Source organism: Symphodus melops (genome assembly GCF_947650265.1).
Source record: "Symphodus melops genome assembly, chromosome: 1".
NCBI classification, from domain to species: domain Eukaryota; kingdom Metazoa; phylum Chordata; class Actinopteri; order Labriformes; family Labridae; genus Symphodus; species Symphodus melops.
Genome location: NC_136691.1, coordinates 24,282,987 through 24,310,716, shown reverse-complemented (window position 1 = coordinate 24,310,716; position 27,730 = coordinate 24,282,987). Strand labels below are relative to the sequence as shown.

Below are 27,730 nucleotides of genomic sequence, written 5' to 3'. Positions count from 1 at the left end.
CAGGTTATTGGAGGTGAGGTGGGTTGTGAGTTGTGTGGCGACAGCAAGTTCCAGAATTTTTGACAGGAAGGGGAGATTGGAGATGGGGCGGAAGTTGTTTGGGTTTTCGTGATCAAGACCGGGTTTTTTGATGGGTTTGGGGAACAGAGCCGGTGCAGAGGGAGGTGTTAATGATGTCGATGATGAGTGGGGAGATGACAGGGAGGCAGTCCGTGATGAGTTTGGAGGGTATGGGGTCCAGGGTACAGGTGGAGGTTTTTTATTCCGGTCATAATGGTTGTAAGTTGTGCTGGCAGTAATGGAGAGAAATGGGTCAGGCGATGGGTAGTGGTGGGCAGTGAGGCAGGTGGTGAAGCAATGGCAGGTGGGGAATGCAGGTTGGGAGATGGGAGGGACCCTGGAGATGTTGAGGTTACTGTAGATGGTGTTGATTTTTGATTGGAAGAATGATAAGAATGATTGGCATTTTTCAGTGGTGAATGATGACGAGACGTTGTTGAGGTTTGAGGAGGGAGTTTATGGTGGAGAACAGAGCCTTGGGTTGGAGCCAGAGTGGATAAGGTGGGAGTAGTGGGTGGACAGGGTAGCATTAAGTGCTTCTTTGTAATGTTGAAGGTGATCGGTGGATGTTGAGAGATGAACTGATAGTCCGGTTTTCTTGTGCAGTCTTTCAAGTTGCCTTTTCCGGGTCTTCATTTGGCGGAGTGTGAGGGTGAACCAGGGGGCAGAGTGTGTGAAAGAGACAGTTTTGGTTTTGACAGGGGCTAACTGATCTAGGCAGGAGGAGAGTGTGTTGTTGTGATAGATAACAAGGTCTGTGGGGTCGTCGGATGGTGGTGGAGGGGAGACAGACAGACAATGGGTGAGTGAGGCTGAGAGAGCTGAGGGAGAGATGGATTTAAGATTTCTGAAAGTTATGGTCCGGTTTTGTTTAGTGGTGGGGACAGGGATGTCTATGTCCATGGTGATGGCCAGGTGGTCGGAAATGTGCAGGTTGTTAACTGTAGGATGTTGAGATTAGTGGAGCAAACCAAGTCCAGAATGTGACCACGGCTGTGTGTTGGGAAGTTGATGTGTTGGGTGAAGTTGAAACATTTTAACAGTTCCAGAAATTCTGTGGCCGGTTTATGTCTGTATTGTCAATGTGAAGGTTGAAGTCACCCAGGAGGAGAACAGATGGTGAAGTGGCAGATAGCTGTGTTAGAAAGTCTGCAAGATCGGAAAGGAAGGAGGGAAGTGGTTTCGGGGGGCGATAGATGATGGCTGTGACCAGAGGACAGGGGCCAGAGAGTTTGTACGCTAGGTGTTCAAAGGAGGGGGCAGGAGGAATGGAGATAGTGGTTGTCTTTGATTGATGTTTTTCCTGTGGATGGCAGCAATGCCACCTCCCCGGCCTTCTGTGCGGGGTTTTTCTATGTAGGTGAATCCTGTGGGGGTGACTTGATTTAATGGAAAATAGTCCAGAGGTTTTTGCCAGGTTTCAGTGAGACAGAGAAAATCCAGGTTATTGTCTGTTATAAATTCACTGAGAATGAGGCTGTTGTTATTAAGGGAGCGGGTGTTGAATAAGGCCAGTTGCAGGTGATGTTGCTTTGGGAGAGGGTGTGATGACCGGGGAAGTGGACGGAGATTTGCCGGATTAATATGTCTTGTGTTGAGTGGACAGAGGCGTCTGTGACTGATGATGGTGAAGATATGTCTGATAGGTTGTTGTTGTAATGACTGTTGTGGCCGAGGAGGGGAGCTGGAGGGCGGGACCGCGTGTAGTGGTGACCGTAGAGCTTTGGCAGGAGAAGAAGAGTGATTGGGGGGGGTGTAGCAGGTAAACAGTCATGCAGGCTCACGAGTAGCAGTGTGGACAGCGTGTTGGACATTAGCAGCTAGCATGCGGCTCCCGTGTCTGTTTGGGTGAAGGCCATCAGTTTTGAAGAGTTGGGAGCGGTTCCAGAAGAGATTAAAATTGTCCATGAATTTGATATTGTGAGTGGAACAGGTGGCCTGTAACCAGGTGTGGAGGCTGAGAATCCTCCACACATGTGAGGGACTCCCTGACACTGGCTTCGGGCTCGAGGGGGTCCCAGTGCGGCAGGGTGCGGGCGTTTTCAGGAGCCCTGAACTGGATGTGGGAAATTTTCCACATCCAGGATGGAAAACCTGTTGGACAATGTGAGGGCTGTAGGTGTTGGTGTGCTTTTCTGGAGAGAGTTCCATGATTTCCGACGGGATCCGAGAGCGGGAGTGAAGTTGATCAGCGCCTTGAGTTTTGCGCCTAGTCGGGACCAGTGAGCTGTGCCCGCGATGGCAGGATTTTTTGGAGACGTGAGTGGGATAGTCGAGTCAAGTTCTCCCATTGATGTTGAGTTGGCAGCGGAACCCAGAGCGACAACCATCGAGTCCATGATGTGCTCTTCATCCCTCAGCTGGTACAGCGTGGACATCCTCCTGTCCAACTCATCGATCCTCTGGCTAAGACGGTGGCAGCTGTCACAGCCAGGCGAGGTAAGTGGAGCCATTTTACATCTACTCTAGTACAAGCTCAACAAAGCGAAAACTACGACCAACTTTTAAATGTAGGTAAGCGGTGCTTTTTAGAACCAGAGGCTGGATACCAGCAGGCCAGGCAGGTGGCCGGAGGCTGGATACTGGTAGGCCAGGCAGGCGGCTGGAGGCTGGAAACTGGCAGGCCAGGCAGGCGGCAGGTGGCTGGAAACTGGCAGGCCAGGCAGGCGGCAGGTGGCTGGATCCTAGCAGGAGTCTCCCGCTCTGCTGTGTGCTCTGCTGTGTGCTCTGCTGTGTGACTAGATGGCTTTTATAATAAAAAGACAATAAAAGAAATTTAAAATGGATCCTAAATTGCACATGCAACCAATGAAAGGAGGCTAAAATTGCCTGAAATGGTTCCAAGCCAACTGCCCAGTCCTCTTGTTTCTAAAAGTATTTAATGAAAGCATTTATTATTGTGTCTAAGACATAAACAGATTGGAAAAAACCTTTGCACATCCGCTTCACAAGACAAGTGGTGAGGAGAGCAATGTGTGCATAAAACAGATAAACTCCTGCACACTGTCTAACTCATAAACAAAAACCTTCATCAGGCAAAACGTTTGTGAAAATGGGCGGGACATCAGTCAGTGTCCACAAGCCTGCAACCAATCATCATTATGACGTCAGCTCTGAATCATCTTACACAAATATAAATCAGCTTCTCAGTTCACAGCATAAATACACAAGTTTCAGAAAGCTTAAGAGGCATTTTTTTTCCCCCCCAAAAAAATACACAATCAAAAAAATGACAAGTACCATATTTCATCCCCAAAATACTATGTAGGCTCCACAAAACGCACGCAATTAACATACATGTTGAATCATACAATAAGTATATATTTTTATTATATTAATAAAATCAACACAATTCAAGCTCCTCCTTTTATGTTATTCTGATTTAATCAATGTCAAGCTCATTGATAGTATTGGGTACCAAAACGCGGTACCAATACAGCACCTGTTCCAACATAAACGATAGTAACCGGACCAAATACAAATGAACATTTCAGTGCCTGACCATTACCACCCCCTGTTGTTCCAGCATCAACTTGCAGTTGTTTATCGGGACGTAAGCGCCGCTGCTCAGCACACTTGTTAATAACTGACAGTGAGAGGGTAAAACAAAGATGCCAAACACTTTGAATTTAATGAAACGTCTGGCGTCACATGGAGTTTACTTAAAAGAAACAATCATCCGTGTTTGATAACCTACGTGACCCGGAGCCAAGCATGTCAACAGCAGGACAAACTGAAGTGAGTCCAGCTCCCTGCCCTGCCAGTGTGGTGGACATCACAGAGGCTAACAGCAGCCTTTCCTCTTTGAGTGAGTCTACTAATTTAATGCCAACCGTAAACATTGCAAATCAAGTAGGCTAGATAGCAAACACTGTTGACAACATATGAGCTATGTCCTATACTTCCACTCACTGACTTTCTGCTTCATGTTAAACTCAAAGCAAGTTTTTGTCTGCAGACAAAATGTTGAACTTCAGCTTTAACACCAGATTTAGAAGGCGCAATTCTGCATAGGCTAGCTGTTACATGACGCGCGCTACACTCGATACACGGCTATACTGTGTGTAACGTATTTCTGATCAGTGATATTTCTGATCAGTGATATTTCTGCTTATAGTAAAAGTCATTTATGAGAAGACAAAATGTTGAACTTAGTCATATTTATTGAAAGAAGTGGGGGAGGATTGTTATGAGCAGAATAGGATACTATAGTAGTGACCTGAAGCGTTAGTTCTAAACAAAGTAATATTTTTATCTCTCTTTCCAGTTTCCACAGTGACCCCTTTCACCCGAGCATGAAGGCTACACTAACCAAAGAGAAGGTGGCACAAATGTACAGGACAGTCACCGTCTTTCAGGGGAAAATGTTTGTTATGATATACAAATAGACTTTCTCTGTTATACCTCTGTACCATGAAGACATTCTGTGTACAAGACTAATAGATCCAATATTTGTATTGTTTTTTGATTTGATTAGAGTCGGCACCAGTATCTGATAAAACCAAACCAATGCCAACCCTAGACATTGACGTCTGCTGCTCATCCTTTCCTTTATAAACTGGAAAAGTGAGCACGTATTTCTGTAGGTCAACCGGAAGTATCTTCTCTATGGTTTCGAATGAGAATTCTCCTATGGAAGTTTTTTCATTGGATTTTGGATCATTGCAGAAAATAATCTCTGTGTCAAACACACGTTTCTGATGTGTAGCTGTTTAGTTCAGCTGGATATTCTTTACAGATGACCATCATTTATATGAAGTTTGAACGCGGTCGGTTGATTTTGACGTCACAACCGTTTCTCTTCATCAATCTAATCAGCGGTTTTGAGAAGCTCGAGAAACCGTAGCTTAAGAAGTTGTTTGTTAACCACAGACCCTACTTCAGGCGTCTAACCACAGACCCTTTAGAAAATCGCCATTGAGTTTTAGAGTTTAGAACCCATGACGCTAAAATGCTAACTCACTTCCAGGTTTTAGGGCTTGTACCAGTCCATGCATGTGAAGAAGGAAAAGTCTACTGCTTTCAAATCAGGGCGGCCTGTTTATTGGGACTTTCTGTATTCTTCCCCCCTCTGTGATCCTGTTGTTGGAGTCTCTGGAGTAGAGCTCCATACACTTGAAATGTCAGGTTTTCTGTTTAATGAAGTTGACGGCCCCGAAGAACTGCAGCCTTATTCTCAAGCTTTGTATTCTCTGAGAGACAGAGATTTTATCTTTCTCAGTTAAATACAAGCACTAAAGAATATATTGTTTATTACATTACATAATTGTAAAACCCTCGCTTTTTTACAATTACCCTCCCAGTCATAAGCCTGCGCTCCTGTCAGCTGATTCCTTGAACCATGTTTGATCCTTTTCCGTGCTGAATAAACCTGATTCATTACATTTATTTACAAGTGCACTTAATATAAAATGGCAAACCAAAATAATGAATGACACAATGAGTGTGCTGTCTCTCTTCTCATTTCCATGCATTCTCATGACTCACTACAGCAGGAAAAAAACAGAGGCTATCAGCGAGGATATGGCTGTCAGAGCGTTCCCACAGTGCAGTGTGGGAAAACTGATTTTAAAAACACAAAGCATGGACAGAATTTGAATGAACAGAATATGAAATGCACATCTCACAGGGCAAACAGTGCATCCCTCTCAATTTGATTTAGATTCTCCATTATTTCATATTTTGTATGTAAATTGTGTTTTGGAGTGGCTGAAGCTTGGATTACAATCTGAACCACATGTCGGCTCATGCATGACAAGCATTCTTCTTCCAGATATAAGGCTGTTGATCAAACTTTTTGGCTACCACTTTACACTGTAAAAGACAAAACAGGATTTCCCCTGAGGTATTAATAAAGTCTGTTGAGTAAATAATAATCTGGCCGGTTTCGGGTTCGATTGCCCTCTTCTGACCAAAGTCAAAGTCGATGTTGCCAGATGTTCCGGTGGTGTTAAGAGTGATTTTACCTTCTCTGAGGACAGCCGAGGCTGCCCTGTGGGGAGAACGCCGAGGACGAAGGAAGCTAGATGTCTCAAGCAGGAAGCTCAACTAACAGATAAAGCCAAAAAGTCCGAAATTCAGGACCAACGTTGTGGCAACAACACGGGTGTTTCTAAAATGTGTCTGCAAAACACAATCCAACTGATGAGGAAAGGAGCTGGACCAGAATTGTTACCCCGATGCATGTACCAGCTAACAGCTAGCCACATTTTGTTTGGCCATCAGGTTTGATTATTCTTAAATGACGTATGACAACATGAGAGTTTCAAGAGTGGAAATTGTGGTTGTTGGTAAATTAATGTCAGTTTTTGTTGTCCTGGATTTTTATCTTTTTGCTTTCCACACACTATAAAAACAAGACTGTTAAATCTATCATGATCTGTTAGCATGTGTGGGCCAGGTTAGCTTTGTTAAAGATACAAGCAATTGTTTAAAAAAGCTTGTGTAAAACCAATGTTGACGAAGTGAAATGGAAGTGACGCACAGAGGGGGGAAAAATGAAGGAATGAGAAAACACAAATTTCCAAAGTTTTGACCAAGCACACAAAGCTTGAGAGGCAGTAAGACATTCAGCTGTGCCAGCAAAGCTGAAACGCCGATTTTTTTAAAGGTCCAATCTGTTAGACCTGTGGTGACTGAAATGATCAAGTGATCTTACTATCTGATCAGACATGAAGGAAACATGCCGTGTTTAAGTCCTGGCTTCTCTGTCAACTAGCAGAAGCCAGTATGTCCTCTTAAATTTCTAGTGAGCATTGAGGACACCGCGGTCATGTCCTCTTTTTCTGGTAATTTTTGTTTCATTAAAACTGAGAGTAAACACAGTCGTGACGTGACTGTAGGTCTATTTTTAGAACATCAATTAAATGTATCGGAGCAAAGATGCAGTGTAGTGTTAAGAGGCTGCATCAATCAAGTTTTCATTTGTTGCAGCAAAAAAGTCAGGGGATGATCAGACAAAGAGGAGGAAAGGTGAGAACTGTGATAAACTAAGAGAAGGATAAACAGTGAACGAGCCAACAGATGAAACAGATAGACAATAGAGATGCTCCAGGAGTCTCCAGCCTTTCTTCACCTGAGAGCTACTTTGTAAAAATTCAAACGGATTCAAAATTCAAAACCCAAACCCTAAACCTGTCCACGAGCTACCAGTAACTCCCAAGCTCCCTGTTGGAAACCCCTGTGCTACAGTGTAACCTGTAAATGTAGCCTGGGCTGACAAATGAAAGGACATGCAATGAATCAGAATGTTTTAGGGCCAAGTTAGTCACAGTATGAATGAGAAGATTTGGATGGATAAGAAATTAATGTGACTAAATATGGCATTCAAATATCAGGTCAAATTATATTACAGTAATCATGACTCAGCAGCAGAGGACCCAGCGACATACACAGACCAGGACCCAGGTACATACACAGACCAGGACCCAGCGACATACACAGACCAGGGACCAGCTACATACACAGACCAGGACCCAGCTACATACACAGACCAGGACCCAGCTACATACACAGACCAGGACCCAGCTACAAACAAAGACCAGGACCCAGCTACAAACAAAGAACAGGAACCAGCTACATACACAGACCAGGAACCAGCTACATACAAAGACCAGGAACCAGCTACATACACAGACCAGGAACCAGCTACATACAAAGAACAGGACCCAGCTACATACAAAGACCAGGAACCAGCTACATACAAAGAACAGGACCCAGCTGCATACAAAGACCAGGAACCAGCTACATACACAGAAAGGGAACCTGCTACATACACAGACCAGGAACCAGCTACATACAAAGACCAGGACCCAGCTACAAACAAAGACCAGGACCCAGTTACAAACAAAGACCAGGAACCAGCTACATACACAGACCAGGACCCAGCTACATACAAAGACCAGGACCCAGCTACATACAAAGACCAGGACCCAGCGACATTTAAATACCAGGACCAAGCTACATACACAGACCAGGACCCAGCTACATACACAGACCAGGACCCAGCTACATACACAGACCAGGACCCAGCTACATACAAAGACCAGGACCCAGCTACAAAGAACAGGAACCAGCTACATACACAGACCAGGAACCAGCTACAAACAAAGACCAGGACCCAGCTACATACACAGAAAGGGAACCTGCTACATACACAGACCAGGAACCAGCTACATACAAAGACCAGGACCCAGCTACAAACAAAGACCAGGACCCAGTTACAAACAAAGACCAGGAACCAGCTACATACACAGACCAGGACCCAGCTACAAACACAGACCAGGAACCAGCTACATACACAGACCAGGACCCAGCTACATACAAAGACCAGGACCCAGCTACATACAAAGACCAGGACCCAGCGACATTTAAATACCAGGACCAAGCTACATACACAGACCAGGACCCAGCTACATACACAGACCAGGACCCAGCTACATACACAGACCAGGACCCAGCTACAAACAAAGACCAGGACCCAGCTACAAAGAACAGGAACCAGCTACATACACAGACCAGGAACCAGCTACAAACAAAGACCAGGACCCAGCTACATACACAGAAAGGGAACCTGCTACATACACAGACCAGGAACCAGCTACATACAAAGACCAGGACCCAGCTACAAACAAAGACCAGGACCCAGTTACAAACAAAGACCAGGAACCAGCTACATACACAGACCAGGACCCAGCTACAAACACAGACCAGGAACCAGCTACATACAAAGACCAGGACCCAGCTACATACAAAGACCAGGACCCAGCTACATACACAGACCAGGACCCAGCTACATACAAAGACAAGGACCCAGCTACAAACAAAGAACAGGAACCAGCTACATACACAGACCAGGAACCAGCTACAAACAAAGACCAGGACCCAGCTACATACACAGAAAGGGAACCTGCTACATACACAGACCAGGAACCAGCTACATACAAAGACCAGGACCCAGCTACAAACAAAGACCAGGACCCAGTTACAAACAAAGACCAGGAACCAGCTACATACACAGACCAGGACCCAGCTACAAACAAAGACCAGGACCCAGCTACATACAAAGACCAGGACCCAGCTACATACACAGACCAGGACCCAGCTACATACAAAGACCAGGACCCAGCTACAAACAAAGAACAGGACCCAGCTACATACACAGATCAGGACCCAGCTACATACACAGACCAGGACCCAGCGACATTTAAAGACTAGGACCAAGCGACATACACAGACCAGGACCCAGCTACATACAAAGACCAGGAATCAGCTACATACACAGACCAGGACCCAGCTACATACACAGACCAGGAACCAGCTACATACAAAGACCAGGACCCAGCTACATACAAAGACCAGGACCCAGCTACATACACAGACCAGGACCCAGCTACATACAAAGACCAGGACCCAGCTACAAACAAAGAACAGGACCCAGCTACATACACAGATCAGGAACCAGCTACATACACAGACCAGGACCCAGCGACATTTAAAGACTAGGACCAAGCGACATACACAGACCAGGACCCAGTTACATACAAAGAACAGGACCCAGCTACATACACAGACCAGGAACCAGCTACATACAAAGACCAGGAATCAGCTACATACACAGACCAGGACCCAGCTACAAACAAAGACCAGGAACCAGCTACATACAAAGACCAGGACCCAGCTACATACACAGACCAGGACCCAGCTACATACAAAGACCAGGACCCAGCTACATACAAAGACCAGGACCCAGCTACAAACAAAGAACAGGACCCAGCTACATACACAGATCAGGAACCAGCTACATACAAAGACCAGGAATCAGCTACATACACAGACCAGGACCCAGCTACATACAAAGACCAGGAACCAGCTACAATCAAAGACCAGGACCCAGCTACATACAAAGACCAGGAACCAGCTACATACAAAGACCAGGAACCAGCTACATACACAGACCAGGACCCAGCTACATACAAAGACCAGGAACCAGCTACAATCAAAGACCAGGACCCAGCTACATACAAAGACCAGGAACCAGCTACAATCAAAGACCAGGACCCAGCTACATACAAAGACCAGGAACCAGCTTGTATTGGTGTGGCTTGTCATCCTCATTTTGTTTAACATGTTTTTACCACCAACCTGCCAAGGGACTACAGATGGAAACTCGCCTATGGCTATAATCTGGCATATTGACATGTTCATGATTTTTAATGTACACTGTCTTATTTCAACGAATACATTAAATGAAAATAAAAGGTTTCTTCTTTTATCCCTTATAATTGAGTTCAGCTCCGTTATCTGCGTGGATAGCTTGACTATTTTCTCTGCATTTTTTTCTATTTAACTCCTCTGTAGTGCTTAATGTTTACTTCAGTTTATCGCTTCCCTGTGATCGTTTTGATCCAAAGGTACCTGGACTGGGCTAAAGATCTTAAAGACTCCAAAAAGCTTCTTCAGTTCTACACTACCTGATGGACAGATCTTCATGAGCATGCTTAGATTCAAGGATGACTCACATGAGTCCTTAACCGAGTTATTGACCTAGTTTCCCAGCGACTTGTTAACCCTCCCAGTCATCTGTGTGGGCTTCATGTTGTAATTCATTTTCAAAGGTCAACTCTCCCTCAATAATTGTATCCAAATGTGAGAGTCCAGGAGCATTAAGTATGCTGTGGAGTGGCCAGGACTCTGAGACGAGGCCAAGCTTTTGTTCCTTCTGACCATCGACACGGACCACATGGTTCACAGAATCAGTGTTCTCAAAAATAGTCTGATCACCTTCCAGCCTGTCCATTAAGAGAACAGCCAACCATGTGTTTGTTTCAGAGGAGGCGTTTGTCCACTGGTCTTTAGGAACGCAATAGTTAACATTACTTAATGGGACACAGCTTCATTGCCTCAAACCTTTCCATTCCTCGTCAACAACCCGTCAGTGTGTATGACTTCTGTTCACTGTTGATTCAAACTCGTCTCTGTTTCTATTTTCAGCCTCCCGCTCGACTCTTTCCTGCGTCTCATTACAGGCAGCAGGGTTGCCCAGCAATTTTTGCCTGTGCATGTTTCAAGGTTAAAGACCGCAGCCACAGCAACGTTCAACATTAGCTGGTGGACAACTGGCACACACACATGCCCCCTCCACACAGATATCATGAAGTGCCATGCTGGCAGAAAAACAAAGGACCAGGGTGAAGATGTGTAAATAAAATGCATACTGCATATTTATCTTTATTATATATATATATATTTTTTAAATTATTGCCATATTTCAGAAGTAGTTGACTTTTCCTCTTGTTGTTATTATTTGTAATAACACTTTAATTGCTGTTGTCTTTAGAGCTTTCAAAACATGGTCATTTCCCCCTAATGGGGGATCACTAAAGATGCTTTGACTTTAAACCTTGTTCTGTCAAGTGGATTTGTGTGTCCTTTTTTTTTTTGCTTTTATATTCCCTCTGTCGAGGGCTTTCTGTGTCATTGAGGTTTAGCCCAACATGTTTGTTTACTAAGTTCTTGTATTCTGTATTTAAAAAAATGTAAAATAAAAAAATTACTGGGTGTGTGGATGACTAATGGCATCTTGGGTTCTCTTGTACTACTTACTGAGTCTGGGATATTTTACAGTGGGCTACAATTGCAGATGGCTTAATGAGAAGTATGATGTGTGTATTGACTCTATGAACCTGGAAAATCATGTAAAAAAAAAAAAAACCCTTGTGGTGTCAGATCAACAAGGTAAGCTCTGACGCTAACTGAAACTGAAGGAGCAGAGCTATACATAAGCCTTGGAGTGCTAGACATGTGGATGCTGACACGTCAGCTCATTGAGAGATGAAAGAAGTAGTTCAGTATTCTGTTGGATCTGTGTTAACTCAGAGGATTGCAGTGATTAAAATGTCCTTTTAGGCTTTTCGAGGCCTCATCAGAATATTCATATTCATCTTTGACACACCTGTTCCGAGTGTGCCAGGGCCAAGGAAAAGTACAGTGTTTGAGCACGGATCAGAGAACGCACACTGGTCAGTCAAACTGGACTTTGAGGCGTGCTTTCGTACTGGTTGTGAGTGTGCCCTGAACTGACCTTCAGTGTGATGGTCAAACCTTCAACTTTAAGGAAAGGGCATTGTAGGTAACGTGCATGTGAAGTTATCTGTCATTCCATTTATTTTCCAATTTTGTAGGGAAATCACATAGAGTATGATACTGTGGGGATACTTTACTTATAGGTCTGTAAGTCTGAGACAAGAACAAGTTGAAGACATTCATCACTAGCTCTTTGAAGCGCATGGTTTTACTGGTGGTTAAGTTACAGTCGTCGGTGGACAGTGTTTGGGGGAGCTCAGCTTCAACACGGCTTTCCTGAAAAACACTGCGGATGGTCTATTCTGCATTGAGGGAATAAATCACCATGTTATACACGTCTCCACAGGCAGGGGGTCCGGGTGGGGGGTAGGAGTTAATCCCATCTGTAATTGAGCAAGAGGTGAGGTTCTTTTAGAGACACTGATGAACCTCACAAGCTTTTCTTGGGAACCAGACGACTTCTGAACTGAGAGGCAACAGAAAAACCCTCAACCATATCGCCCCGCTGTTAACTGAACTGTAAACAAGACAACACCTGAATCATCTACTGCAGTACCAACCAGCACAAACAGAGCTTCCTCTAACCTTACTGGAATAAAGACGTTCATAAAGGGCAGCCGGGAAACATAGGAGCTGGAAATGCAAGTAGCTGAAGTTGTACTGAGGGAGCCTCTCTTGTATTCACAGGTCAGTGCTGTGTGTGGATTCAGGGTTTCAGCCACCTTTATTTCAACTCTCTTGCATGTCTTCTTACTATTTTGCTGTCATAGCCATTTGCCATATATCTTCTGAATTGCCTTCATAAATAGAATGTGTACTTCCCCTTCCATAATTGACCAGAGCATCAAAAGATCAACTTAACGTACTGTAGGACTGCCAAACAGTCCTGACCTTGTACTGTGAGCTGATCTCCACAAGGAGCTCTTTGTGCTCCTGCCTGCAGGGATCAGTAGCAGAAGCAGAAGTCAGTAATATGATTTGCTGTTGAACAGCAGTAATTGTTACTTCAGGAACATGTTTCTTTGAATCAAATAAATCTTTAGGGATGCTTAAAGCACTTATTTAAGTACAGGCTGAATCCCTTGGTATATTTCCTAGTCGGGCTTTCACACATGCAGAAAACGTCCAAGCTGCTGTATGTCTGAACGCTAACAGCTGACGGTTTCACTTCATCTGAAGTTTAATCTCCTGTCAGATCCCTGCCTAACAAGTCAGAGTGAGCTGATGTGAGAACGCAGCAGGATATGATCAGAATTCACCTCGAGCCCGTGGGAGGGCAAGTGTATCCACACTACGATCTCTGTGCACGTCATGTAACGGCTTCATGATGTTTGTTCTTCTCCTCTTTATTTCAGATTGGGATTCTGATCAGCTGGAGCACACAGGGACATCATTGGATCGAGACCTCCTGCCTCCTCTCAGGTCTGACATGGGTCATCTCCCACATTGAGGATGTGAAGAGCCGGGTCAGGAGACCATCCGGAGCAGTCCTCCTGTAATCATCTCCATATTTCCAGGAGTGGAGATGTGAAAAAGGGCTTAGGGCAGGTGCAGATTGATTCTTTATGTCATGTTTGTGTATTTCCTGTTTCCTGTTCCATGATTTATTCCTTATTTGTTTTTGTTTATTTTAAATCTCTGTCGATTTTTTTTTCTTTTTCAAAAATGTAAAGTGCATTAAAAATACAATGTCTTGTTATTATTTTATTGGTAAAAGAGATAACTAAACACTTGATGAGAGGCATGAGTTGAAATAAAAACACATGTTTTAAGTGTCTCTGAGATGGACTGAAGTACCTTAATCCTTTTCAGGGCTTAACTCAACGTGAAAGAAGATGCTGCCTCTGATTCAGCTGCACTCTATTTCAGTTTACAGTGACAAGCTGAGGTGTTTATGAACAGATGAAGAGAAAACGTTCTTTACAACAGTGATTCTCAAAGCGGGGCCCCCCTGGGGTTAAAACAGGGGGGAGCAGCAAGGCTGAATAAAAACAATGCACACTGCTTCGCAAGGTGAGAAAAGCATGGCAGATCTCGAGAGAGGACTTTCAGCTGAACAGAATCCTGACAGGATGTCACAACTACTAAAGGTCCTGACACACCAAGGAGCTGTTTTCTTTTTATCTGAAATTATTCTGGATGAGAAGTACCTATATTACGAGTGGTGAGCGACGGTCTTCTCATATCATAACAAAAGACTACCACCGCTTGCATGGAGAGTTACTTCCTCTCACACATGCACTGAACGAACATGTCCGTCAGCTGTGGTTAAAAAACAGGTCGATGACTTCCTTTTCCCTGAGCCTACCTGTGTGAGAGCTTCAATCAAAACAAAATCCAGATCCAAAGCTGGACACAGAAAATTAATCAGTGGGTTTGTCTCACCAGTCTGAACAGAATGAGCCCCACACTAAAAAAATGGAAATACAATTCTGGAGACACAGGGGATGCAGAGGAGGAAAGAAGTGGCGAGAGAAGAGAGTGGGACCTTGGAGAGACTTATGGAGAGGAGTTTTAAGCCGTGTCTTCCAACTCTCATCATAGGTGACGTGAGGTCCCTGGGGAATAAGATGGGTGAGCTAGCAGAAGTGCAGCCTGATGTGATTCACTGAGACGTGGCTGCATCAAGATGTTCCCGACAACAATGTCTCCCTGAACGGCTTCCAGACTGTCTGCGCCACCCAGAGTCGTAAGAATAAAGTCAACAACTGATGGAGTCATCCCGGCCACGTAAAGACGAGCAACGTCAACAAACCAAATTCCCTCTGGGATTGACAAAGTATGTCTGATTCTGATGAGAGACTTACCTATGATACAGATGTAAAAAGCTGCAACAATATCCGCCTCTCTGGAGAGCCTGGAGGCAAAGGGGTCACCACGTAGGAGATAATGGGGGATATGTGACGGTTGTGTCCATGTCTCGTTCTCCATCACTGAAATCAGTGGGAATGTCCTGGGAAGCAGAGGAGAAGACGAAAACAGTAAAGCTGCATCACATAAACAGGACACATAACTGCATAAATACAGCTGCACTGCAGGGAGCCAAAATATGTAACATATCTGCAAGGGTGGAATAATTCATGAACTCATATCTACACATCCTGTTTATATTTACAAACTCACTGCAGCACCTAAATCAGGGTTTCTTAACCTTTTTGACCTTGGGGCCCAACATTTTCAGGGCAAGGTAGTCTGGGGCCCAATCGAGTGAATGGTTCTGATTTAACTTTTGCGGTCATTTTTATTTAATAGCTATTTGTGTCACTATGTTGTAATAATGAATCCTGTTCTTCATTTGTATGTTTTTTAATCAATATATAACCTATACATAGGCTAATTATGCATAAAACCTTGCACAAGTTAAGATCATTTAATTAATTTTGCTCATATAAAACCATGTTTAAGTGCATGTTTGTCAAATAAGTAACCCAATATAAACTTAGCAACACAAGCAATAAAATTAGGTGCTCAATGAAGTTAGGTAGATTTGGTGAAATTAAAAAGAGCATTCTGTTTTGTGTAGCGCTGCCCCCGTTGCTGTCATTATTTTTTCGTTTTAAGAACCTCTCCATTATGTTTCCATTCAGATTCAGGCCCCGTTTACACGGAGACGCTGTGACAGCAAGACGAAACATTTGGACATGCGCAGTAGTCGAGAACAAACAACAATGGCGGCGGCTATGTGCTTCAGCAGCTATTGGCGTTGTATCGTCTTTTAAAACAGAACCTTGATATGAGACATCGTGTGTCGCCGCCGAAAGAGCAACGAATACTTGCGGCAAATAGTTCAACCTTTACCCGAGCACAGGGCGACCATACGCAGCGTTTAGGTAAGACCTGGGAGAGCTAGCCGCTAAACAGGATGTTGTGGAGGAAGTGGTTATACTGCTGAGTGTCGCGTTGTAAAGTTCCACTACTTCTAACTGATGATACTGCCTCTGGTGGTCGGAGAGTATACTGCAGGCCAACGATCACGGCCCTTACGGCCCACAGATGCAAACATATTATCCCCTTGCGGCCCTGCAGGTGGCGCTCGCGGCCCTTCCAAGGGGCGCTCGGGCCGCGGCCCTATGGTTAAGAAACCCTGACCTAAATCATGACTGCCCACGAAGTCAGGATTGAAAACCTAAAGTGCAGGTGTAAACTGATCAGACCTTGGGTCACTCCAACAGAGGAAGGAAGGCCAGAGATCATCTTGTAACTTTCCTGAACAAAGAGATTTTTAACCTTCTCTCAGTTGTAACTCTCCAACAAAACAAAGAGAACTCTTCTACCGTCGAGAGTTTTTGCTTTAACCTTAGGAAATGTTACAGTAGTGAAAAGAAATGTAAGAACATTTGCAGTGTATATTAGAGCTGAAACGATTCCTTGAATAATTCGAATAATTCCATTACAAAAGTTCATCGAGGAATTTTTTGCGTCATCAAAACTATACTATGAGTATAAAACACATTTAATGTAGCTGCAGCTAACTGCTCCTCTCTCTGCTGCACGCTGAGTCTGACACACAGACACTTCAAGGCTAACGCACACGCACCTACACACACGCACACAAGAGTGTGCCGCGCCTCTTTTAACTTTTAGTCAGCACACAGTTGATCTGTGATCCATACGACCGAGTCGGGAACACGTGATCTGGTTAAACTGTCGTCTTTTCTCTGTTCACTCTCTCCATGTCTGCAGCTAACGTAACGATAGCAGCGTCCTCTCACAGTCTCTGTCATAGACATGTCTATGGTCTCTGTAGTCTCAGTCTGTAAGTGCACTGAATGCACGCGCAGCAGGAGCAAACAGAGATGCACGTCTTATAATAAACAGGCTGATTATATGATGAGTCTAATTTTGTCAAAGCTAAATCAAGAGAGAACTTGTTTTATGGAATAATTATTCTCTGATGGATTTTAGTTTTTAGTCTGTAATGTTAATGCAGTGGGGGAACAAGCAAATATATATTTAAAGTTTCTCAATTTCCTGCTCTGACAGAATGATTGATTCTGTGATTGATTCAACAGAACATAATGCTTTCTCAGTTAAATGTACTGTAACACAAAAACACTATTTGTTCTTTCAGCCATTAAAACATGTTTGGTCTGTATGTTTCATCTACCTGCCACCTTGACCAGTGAATCCAAAGGTCAGTTTGGGACCCTGTCAGTAATATGGTGAGTGTCAGCAGCTGTAGAGCACAGGTGGTTGGTTGTAGCAAGCAGGCGTTACCATGGTAACTGCAAAGACCACAAGCAGGTTTGTAGGGACGACCCGAGACGAGTTAAACCTTAATGAAGCAAAAGTATGATTTATTCGATTACTCGATTATATAGACTGGCACAGGAATGAGTCCTAAAACCAGGAAGTGAGTTAGCATGTTAGCTCCATGGGTTCCTAACTCTAAAAGTCAATGTGGATTTTGAATGTGTTTGTGTTTAGACGCCTGAAATAAGGTCTGTGGTTAACACAAGCTGAAGAGATGTTGATGTTTTGTTAGAAAAGATAAACTACGTTAGCTAAGATCCCACTTGTGAGTTTTAAAGTTTTTACGCAAACTTAAAATGGCGGTTGCTACCAAGTGGCTAAATGAGACTACAGTGGTTGTCATGGAGACATTAAACGTCATCACGCCAGGAACTCTCTCACTAATCCTCCTTACAGTCTCTAGTCATGTTTTTCAGAGCTCTTCTAAATATTAGGTGAACAAAAAACGTATTAAGCTAACATTTAGCTAGCTTGTCAAAACCAGCTGAACTAAACAGCTACACATCAGAAACGTGTGTTTGACAGAGATTATTTTCTGCAATGATCCAAAATCCAATGCAAAAATCCCATAGGAGAATTCTCATTCGAACCCATGGAGAACGTACTTTAGGGTTAGCCTACAATAACCCGTCATCACTTTTCCAGTCTATAGGGAGACCCTGTAAGAAGAGTATTTTTATTATTCTATATAGGGTGTACTCACACAGTCTGTAGCTTGTTAATACCAGTTATTGTGAGAGTTCAGCCTCTCTGTCGCTCTGCTTTACTAAAACACAAAAAAGATCTTTAACAAACATTTATATTTATATCATCCATATCAGCTGAAATATGAAATGATGACCATCATTCATAAATTTGAACCCTTGGAGAAGCTACTTCAGGGTTGGCCTACAAAAATACGTCTTCACTCTTCCAGTCTTTTAGCTGATTTTTGGCCCAATGTAAAAACTTAAATCAATCTGAACTTTCTTGAGGCTTCACCAACGGAAGATTTCCCTATGCGTCAGACACTTCATTTTTTACATGACATTATATTTTAAAGTCCCATCACAGTTTTTTTTTTTTAAAGGTTTATTTTTGGCCTTTTTGCCTTTATTGATAGGACAGTGGATAGAGTCGGAAACAGGGAGAGAGTGGGGAGAGACATGCGGGAAGGTGGCCACAGGCCGGACGCGAACCCGGGCCGCCCGCGCAAGGAGCAAAGCCTCGCAACATGGTGCTCGCGCTGCCGCTGCGCTATCGGCGCCACCAGTCCCATCACAGTTTTTAACTATGTAAGGACATGAAATAGATCATGGACCAAGTTAGATCATTTTATCAGATCTGTGTCTTAAAAATGGTAAATGGACTTGAGCTTGTATTTTTCATTTCTAGTCTGAAATGAGGACACCACCGGACACACACACACACACACACACACTCACACACTGATTGTCAAGGCTGTTGTGTTAAGTGACCATCAGTCTGAACTAATCCTTTCACACACATTGACACAGTGCTCTCACAGCAGCGAGTACTTGGGGCTCAGTTTCTTGCCCAAAGGCATTCGACGTGTGACTGCAGGAGCTGGCACTCTACCACTAAGCCACAGCCACCTCTCACAGTCATGCATATGCTTAGAAATGACATTTCACAGTGGAGCTAGTATCACATCGAGAGTCTGAACACCGTATAATCTCAAATCTACACACATTAGACAGTTGATTTATTTTCTAAATTAGTGGATGAATTGAAATGGGGGGGATGCTTTTCTTATTGAATAGAGTGATCGGATTTCTTTGTTGTGTGAAGTCTTTAAGTCTGAGAAAAAGACAAACTTAAAAAAGTAATTACTGACTGTGCCATGAAAGTTTATAATCAATAACTTGTTAAAACCTTGGAGTTAAAGGGTCTGTGTTCCTGTAGTGCCCACCACTCTGTAAGCACTTCGTCTGTCTGCTTCCCACAGAGTAGAAAAACAGCTCGAAGTTTAGTATGCAGTAAAATCGTTCTGAATAAACCAGACAGCTGGTGAAGTAGAGACGCAGATTTTCTCTCCAACACGTGTGTAGTAGTTTATTCAAACACACAGAATTCAAGTTCACTTCTGGGCATTTACATACTGTGTGTTAATGAGCATATTGCAGGTTAAAAAAAAGTTGAGATTAACACTTCATGTTGTCAGATAAGGGCTGTAGAATAAGTACATCAATGTTCTGTATGTTCTTCAACACATAAGTGCTCTAATTTAAAGGAGAAAGTGGCTGTTTTTAGCATCGCTGTTTAGAACTCGCTTTTTTTTCAACAACGCGTCATATGACGTAACATAAGGGAGTCGTGTTCTGTCACTCTGCTTTGATCGGCTTTATGCGTCCGTGTATGAATGAATGAATGAAGCCTTTTTTGCCCCTGGGGGAACTTGTCTTGCACCAAGAGCATCAAACACTTTACAAACAAACATTTAGAAGGCAGCACAAAAGAATTAAAGCACAAAAAACAGGCTAAAACATGATTAAAGAGGAGTAATGATACGTGGTAGTGAGTGAGAATAGACAGGATGCCTCCCTGCAGCAAACTCTCTTCACTGCAATAGTTTGTAACTTGCGCGGCGCACATTCGGGTGCACAGTGTAAGTGGCTTGATTATTCATAGTGTGTTTTGGTGAATTATTCTCACAACCTCAGAAACGATCGAACAGACACGTTGAATATTTCGGCATCAGACACAAAAGCGTTTCCTTATTAATGATTTAAATCTATGGCTGTTTAACATTAAATATTATATACGCAGCATTTAATGATTTGATCTGCTGGAATCCTCTGTTATATTCTCTAGTTTGCGCGTAATAGAAACCGGACAGTCTGTATTAATATATGTAGTCATACGATTTATTATAAATCCAACTCTGCTGCAAGAGAGCGTGTGTGTGTGTGTGTGTGTGTGTGTGTGTGTGTGTGTGTGTATGCCGTGGGGAAAGACGGAACGCGCAGTTTGGAAACAAAACGAAACACAAGCTTTACGTCTGTCGGTCCTCTATCCCATTAAAATGTTAAACTTTTTGTAGTAGCCTAATATATGTGCAAAAGCGTATTAAAGTGTGGAGTGTGTGTGCGCTGTTGTGCATGTTTGTGTGGATTACGTTCAGTGGACGTGCGCTGTGAACTCACGTCAGGAGAATCCTGCAGCATACACTGTATTTTCTATAACAACGTGAGCACTGGGCTGCATGAGGAATAAACAATAAAGACATGGTGCTGCATTTGCACAGGCCGTGTAATCGGGTTCTATGTCTGTCTGTCTGTCTCTCTCTCTCTCGCGCACGCACAGCACGGCACTGTAATACGTTGTACAGATTTGCCGTTTTTACGAGCAGCTCCCATACAATGTAAAGGTGAATGATCGGCACTCGCACCTTCTACAAATAGTTTTTTAATTGATTGAATGTGATTACAAACTTTACATAAGCTGATAAGCTGAACAAAGCACTCGCCCATATATGGCGAGCTGACACCTGTCACTCAGCAGGACGCCTGCTCCGGGTCTCTCCTCACACCACAGCTTCTCTCCTGAGGCCGTTATTCCTCTAATCCTGCCTGTTTCTGCTCTCTATCACATCTAACAGGTTCAGAATAATAAGCCAGCACACCATTATATGTAAAGGAATACATGTTTTCTTCCTCTTTATTGACGGGAGTGACACTCGGATCCATGATTTTCAATGTTAAACAGACGGGGATTCAGTGGGACTCCCTTATGTTACGTCACAGCCGAATGTGAAAGTAAAGGGCAAAGACTAAAACGTCTCCAGGAGACCCTGTGGGTTATTCATTTCCGAATTTCTTTAAAAACAGTATCGTTAACGTATTTTCCTATGATTAGTTAAGTTTTGTCTTTAACCTGCAATATGCTCTTTAAAGCTGAGAAGCAAAGACATGCTGACGACGCCGGCGGGGCCACTGTGTACCATCTTCCCTCCACAGTGAGGTCATAATGTGGCATTTAAAGCAAACAGCGTTTTACAGTTCAGTAAATAAAGCTCGCAGGTTCAATTAAGCAGGCAGCACGACTTTCAGCACAGGCTGAGAGATCAACTATCAAACTGTCCGTGGAAGGAGGACAAACTTCACAAAGTCAAACAGGGAGAAGCACCTTTCTTCTCTGATCACAGAAAACATCACGCAGGAGGACACTTTCAGCTCTTTTCTGACATTCTGCTGCAACTTTTTTTGATGCATATTTCACGAGCTCTTTAATTATTGTTTTAATGCATATTTTTTTCTACACTTATATTTTTATCTATTTTAATTTTTTGCACTGTGTGATTTTCTCCTGCTATCCTGCTTTGCTGCTGTAACACTGAACATTTCTGTGCTCGCTAGATGATTAAAGGATTATCTTATCTTATCTTCATTCCAGACTTCAAGGATGCTATGTTGGCTTTTGTGGTTGATTGTTTATGAGCCAGTCAAATACAGTAGCACCATGTTTTATTGGGCTGAGCCATTGTGCCAAGTTTGGTCCAAATTGGGTTTGAGGCCAAAGAGCGATCATGTCTTTGTGTTTTCACTGTGTCCTGTGTTGACCCGTACATCTGCTACAGCACTGTGAATCAAAGGAAATGTCTGTCCTGGAAGTCAGCCGTAAACAGAGCAGCAGTAGACGAAGATCTGGCCCTCGAGACAACTACAAGACTTAATAAAGTAGCTCACTAAAAATACACTTGAAAAAAGGGTCATTTTTGGACAAAATTTCTTCCAAGAAGAATTGTTCAGTGTAGCACATTTCTCTGTTCTCTAACATGCCTCTGACCAACAAGAAAAATCTAATTAAGAGAGGAATGCTGTCTTCTAAGATTTCTCCTTGGGTAAATATATGGAGCTACATCAAGGCCAAAAGTTTTGATCATTTAAGAAAAAAAAAACCCTGAAAGCTAAAGTTTGGAGCTTGATGTGTTCAAAATAAAAATAAAGTACACAAAAAGTATAAAAGTTAAACTCTGGAATTCTTTGAATTAATTATTTATTTTCATTTTTCACTCTTGCATGTATTAATATTTAAAGTAAGGCTGAACAATTTTAGGAAAAGATTGAATTGCGATTTTTCTGGCAGAAATTGCGATTTTTAACCCAATTTTCTTCAAATCATCAGACATTCAACCCTCGTCTCGGGTCGTCCCTACAAACCTGCTTGTAGAATGAAAACAAAAGTTAAGAATTAATTTCAGATTTATTTATTAAGAAGAAACACAGACGGTGTGATGTTCTTGTTTTTAGTGTCAGTTTGACAGAAATCTGGTCATAAGTGTTGGTATATTTTGGGCCTTTGGGGTTGCCGTAGGTGACTTAGTTCACTGAAGAGAAGCCAACAATGTCTCCATATTTTCTTCTATCTATACGGCTTAAACATTTGCCTGTGAGCGACATTTCATGTTTCTTTTGAGTATGTTTAATAAGGTTACAACGTGAGATAACAACAATTGACACATTCGCAATGCTAACCGCTAGCATTCCTATTCAAATTCTCATAGACGTTAGCATATTATGAGATGAATAACTTATGTTTAGTTTTACAGCTTCCTTTATTAAAGACTGGCCAAAGAAACTTCAGCTTCTTTATTGGAGGAAAACTGTTAGCTATCTGTCGAGCTGTGTATCAGGCTAAAGAAGTCACACAGGGGCAGAATAGGCGGCGTGTGTAAATTCACACAACAGCTCCTGGGTCAGTCGGGAGACGCACCGCGAAAAACCACGGCTTTGGCGATCACGTTTTTTAAAATCGCGATTTCGATCAGAAAACGATAAATCGTTCAACCTTAATTTAAAGTCTTATTTTTTCAGTTGCAGAGTTTATGATTCAGCTTCAGATTTTTACACTTTCAAATCCTGTTTTGCTTTCAGAGGTCACAGCCGTATAAATATTGATAAGTGTGATGTCATGGGCATCATAACAGAAATAGTGATAAAGTCATCAAACAGTAGCTGAACCAGCGTGCACTGTATTAAAGCTGCAGACAGGACAGGACATTAAAAGTGATTACTCCACCATGTGGACGTTATCCTCTTAAACCTTAATAAATTAAGCCAACCTTTCAAACGGAGTTCACTATGTACTGTTTGATCAGCAGTGACCTCCACGTCTGACCTTTGGGAAACTTGATCATAAATTTGATCAGATCACACAACAAAGATCAAGTTGAATGTTTTTTTAATGTAGGCATTTATTATAGAGCCCGACTACAATCACATGCCAGCATTATTTACTGTTGTAAAGATGTCTTGTTTTATCGTAGCGATAGGACAGTGATCAAGCAGAGAGAGAGAGTGTGGGCCGTCACTTTTATTTAGGTCTGTTTTATCATTCAGGTAAAAGATGAATTGGTAATAGGTGACTTTTATACTTGTTTTTACGCTGCAGTTCAAACGAAACATTCACACACTGATGGTAGAGGCTAAACCACTGTTAATTATTCCCTTTCATACTCAATTTTCTTTATTGTTCATATATCTTATTTGTATTATTGTATTTCAACATGTTCAATAAATTAAATAAATTATAAAACAATGATACGCAGCTAATGTGGTAGTGGGAGCAATGTGGCGTTATAGTGTCTTGCCCAAGGATACATAGGACATGTGACTACATAGGTGGGGATCAAACCCCCGACCTTCTGGTGTGAGACAACATACTCTACCAACCGAGCTAAGTCAAGTGGTTTACTGGTTTAAACTTTTGGTGCAGAACTGAAACAGATTCACATGTACAAACAGCAGGGAAATAATTTAATTGAAAATGAGCGTCATGGTTAGACCAGTAATGTTTGTAATTAGACATCCAATCACAGTTATTAAATGTTTGAACGTGATGAGTGTCGAGGAAACGATCAAGACTTGACTCCACACTGCTGACTCGCTCCCAGCTGTCCGTGGTCTCGAGACAAAGCTCAACTGTATCAGCTCTGACTGACATCAGCAACAGTGAACTAACATTACACATTATCTAAGTCATGACAGAAGTTCTATGACAATGTAATAATAACTGTAAGATTCTGATGAAACAGTGTGTAGTGTTTTTATTCCTGATTTCTAAAAAGACTCGGATACATACAGCATGTTCCCAAGTTACCATCCATCACTTTGGGGTTAAAAAGGAGCCAACACAGCGTCATTCTATGGGACATCAAACAATTTTTGTTTTGCTGCTGCTTTCTGTTTGCGTCTACATCCTGATACATGGATGGTAAATGTCAGACTAATGAAGGTTCGGGGGGAAATCCTGTCATGTTTCCAGAAGGAGACATTAATGAGTGATTTGAGAAGGCAGCATGATATAATCAGGAGATGTCCTGAGGGGGAGAGGTTGGTGACGTTGATGTTCTGTGACCATCGTGGCAGCTACAGTCTCTTTCATGAAACTGCTTCAGCTTGTTCTCTGATCTCCAGTCTGTCCTTCTCCACTCTTTGACATTGTGATTCTGTTGAACTCCACGGAGCATTGCCATAAAGACAAGTGTTTCCATTATGGTGTCATTTAGCTTCATCCACCACATTCAGGTTGTTTATTTCCATCATGTCAGCTCCGGCCCCCCTCCCGTCTGACCAGGATAGTCTCTCGCTGTGAGACGCACAAGTAAACAACCAGATCAGGATTCAAGGAGCAGTCCGACAAAATTATCCAGATATTTTCAGTGTTGCGTTATGTGAAAGTGGTTTTCTTAGTCTCTACCATAGACTGTAAAAATAATGGACGGGACAAGGTCCCCTGTGAAGTGAAGCTTTTATTTTTAGATCGCCCCCTACTGACTGGCTGCAGTATAGGTCATAAACCCCGCCTCCTCAATGATAACAGACGGGACTTGGGTCAAACTGTTAAGTTAAAATACTCGTCACATAATTTTTTTCCAGACCTAAACTCTGCTGTGATCATTAGATATTATCACCCTACATGGTTTTCAAGTGCTCATTTTTCTGTGAAGTTTGTTTTAAATAAGTTATCTGAGGTTAAAAAACGGGATTTTACGTCATACATGGCGATGATCTTGCGTAGCGCTCTTGGTAAATAAGCAGTTACGTCGTGAAGTGAAGCTGAGACGACATGGAGCTTTTCTGTTCAGTTATTTCGTCTTTTTTGAGCTGGTGAAAGCTGTATTATCTGCAGTAAACTAATGTCACGGACCTGTGGACTCTAAGGGAGCTTTGCAGTTTTTACAGTAAGTAATAAAGTTTGATTTATCTGTCATTGCTTAAAGTGTTATGAGCGAGCTAACATATTAGCAGTCTAAGCTAGGTTACTTGTCAGGCATGATTTATGTTTTTATTTTACTTTTTAATATGAGCAAACCTAATAACTGACATGCTGTGTTTCTTGATATTGTTATATCGTTTTTGTGAGTGAAATTGTATTTAAAGCCAAAACTTTGTAATTAAAATCAGCTCATAGATGCCGTTCATTGACTGTACAGTTATGTTTCAGTAAATAATGAATAGGTCTGGTAAGGTTTTTAAAAAAGTATCAAGGACAAAAACAAAGCTAAATACTATAAATCTGTATAATTACTGATGTGTACATGTTTACAGTCTGTGTAAAGAGTGTGTTATACAGACATTAACATGTCACCATGCAGCCTGATATTTATAATACTGTATAATGAGGTAGAATATTTCTCTAGATATCAGGATAAAACTAAAGTAAGCTCTGATCTAATTTAACTTCTGTCTGATTTAAGAGACTGACAGAAACGTGAACACAAACAATCAGCGGTGGTGTAATATAATATTAACCAAGCATCATACTGCTTAAATCTGTCAAATATTCAGCATGAGCTTACACACACATTACCAATCCAATAATCACAAATTGATCATGTTGTACATTTAATGACGCTTATTAATAAATTGTGTTACAACTTGACAAAACCTGACACAGACTACAAAAACAGGCTGCTTGTTATGGTGGTTAGGAGGAGACAGACAGGCTCAATAAAAGAAGGCATAAAGATCACGTTTCTCACAAAATTATATATTAATGTTTTTTATTTTGCATCTATAATCATTAATGAAGATTTTATGTCTTTTAATAGGTATTTCCCTGTTTTCACCAACATATTATACCGTAAATTCCGGACTATAAGCCGCTACTTTTTTCTCACACTTCGAGCACTGCGGCTTCTACTCCGGTGCGGCTAATGCATGGATTTATGGGGGACAATGAGCTTCTGCCGCAAAAACATTTGACTTCGTCACGTCGGATCTTAATATCAGTCATTTTGCGCTTCATGCACGCACCCTCATCATGGAAAACACACGGAGAAATACATATGATGCAGCTTTCAAGTTAAAGGCGATCGACCTGGCTGTCAAAGAAGCTAACAGAGCTGCTGCACGTTAAGATGACACTGACAGCGACAACAGAGACTGAGGAAGTGAGTAATGAAGTCATTCTGAGGCAGTGAATGGATGGACTTTTTCTTGTGAAATATATTACGGTCATCTTTTTCATCAGCCGTGTTACAGACACCGTCGGCTAGGCTTCGTATTGTAACGGTTCATGTTGTAAAGTCAGTAGTTGATAATGTGTTCATAATTCCGATTATGTGGAGAGTCAGTGAATGCACCAGCGAGAACGTGTTGAGCGGCTGTATGAGAGAACGCTGGGGGAGAGAGTTGGATTGTTACGGCAAGTTATGTGTTGCTCTCTGCTGTAAACGGCGTGGTCACGGCCGACAGTGATCGGGTTATTAAAAGTTATTATTTGAACGCTCTCGTCGTCCTTTAACGTCCGTACGGACGCTACAGTATTTGCGGATGTTACCGGTAGCCTACGTCTGTGTAAATAGCTCTTGTTATAGCGTGGACACCTGCGGCTTATAATCAAGTGCGGCTTATATATGTACAAATACATTTATTTACTTATTTTTAGCCGGTGCGGCTTATATCCAGGTGCGCTCAATAGTACGGAATTTACGGTACATTAAACTGAGGATTTCCTCTCTCTCTCTCTCTCTCTCTCTCTCTCTCTCTCTCTCTCTCAGCTCGTCCTCCAAAGCCTGCTGCTGCTGCTCTGTAAGACGGATTGGAGGACCTGACCACTGCTTCTCTTACCAGGGCGTTTGGTCTGATCTTACACTGGACGGCGGTCTGATGTGAAACAGTGGGCCGATTGTCGCGCCTGAGCCACAGAGGACGCAGCTCGCACGTCCTGAGCAATGTTTGACTATTCATTCAAAAGATGAATGGAAGAAAAGAGAGGCTGTTTTTCTTATACGCCACAGTTTCTTTTTGTTATTTTTAGATTAATCTTCCATAACTTTAAAATACTGTGCATTCATTTGCCTCTTTCAAACCTGTATAACCCACAA

The 27,730-nt window shown here is 42.5% G+C and overlaps 1 protein-coding gene across 1 annotated transcript in view; it reads right to left on the bottom strand.

Moving 5' to 3' along the window:
* opn5 (opsin 5) overlaps positions 1–27,730 on the bottom strand; it is a 104,575-nt gene that overhangs the window by 55,190 nt on the left and 21,655 nt on the right. Inside the window, exon 2 of the mRNA XM_079339655.1 lies at positions 14,952–15,097. Within this exon, the coding sequence (XP_079195781.1) occupies positions 14,952–15,075 (124 nt within the window). The 5' untranslated portion in view covers positions 15,076–15,097. The remainder of the gene's footprint in view (positions 1–14,951; positions 15,098–27,730) is intronic.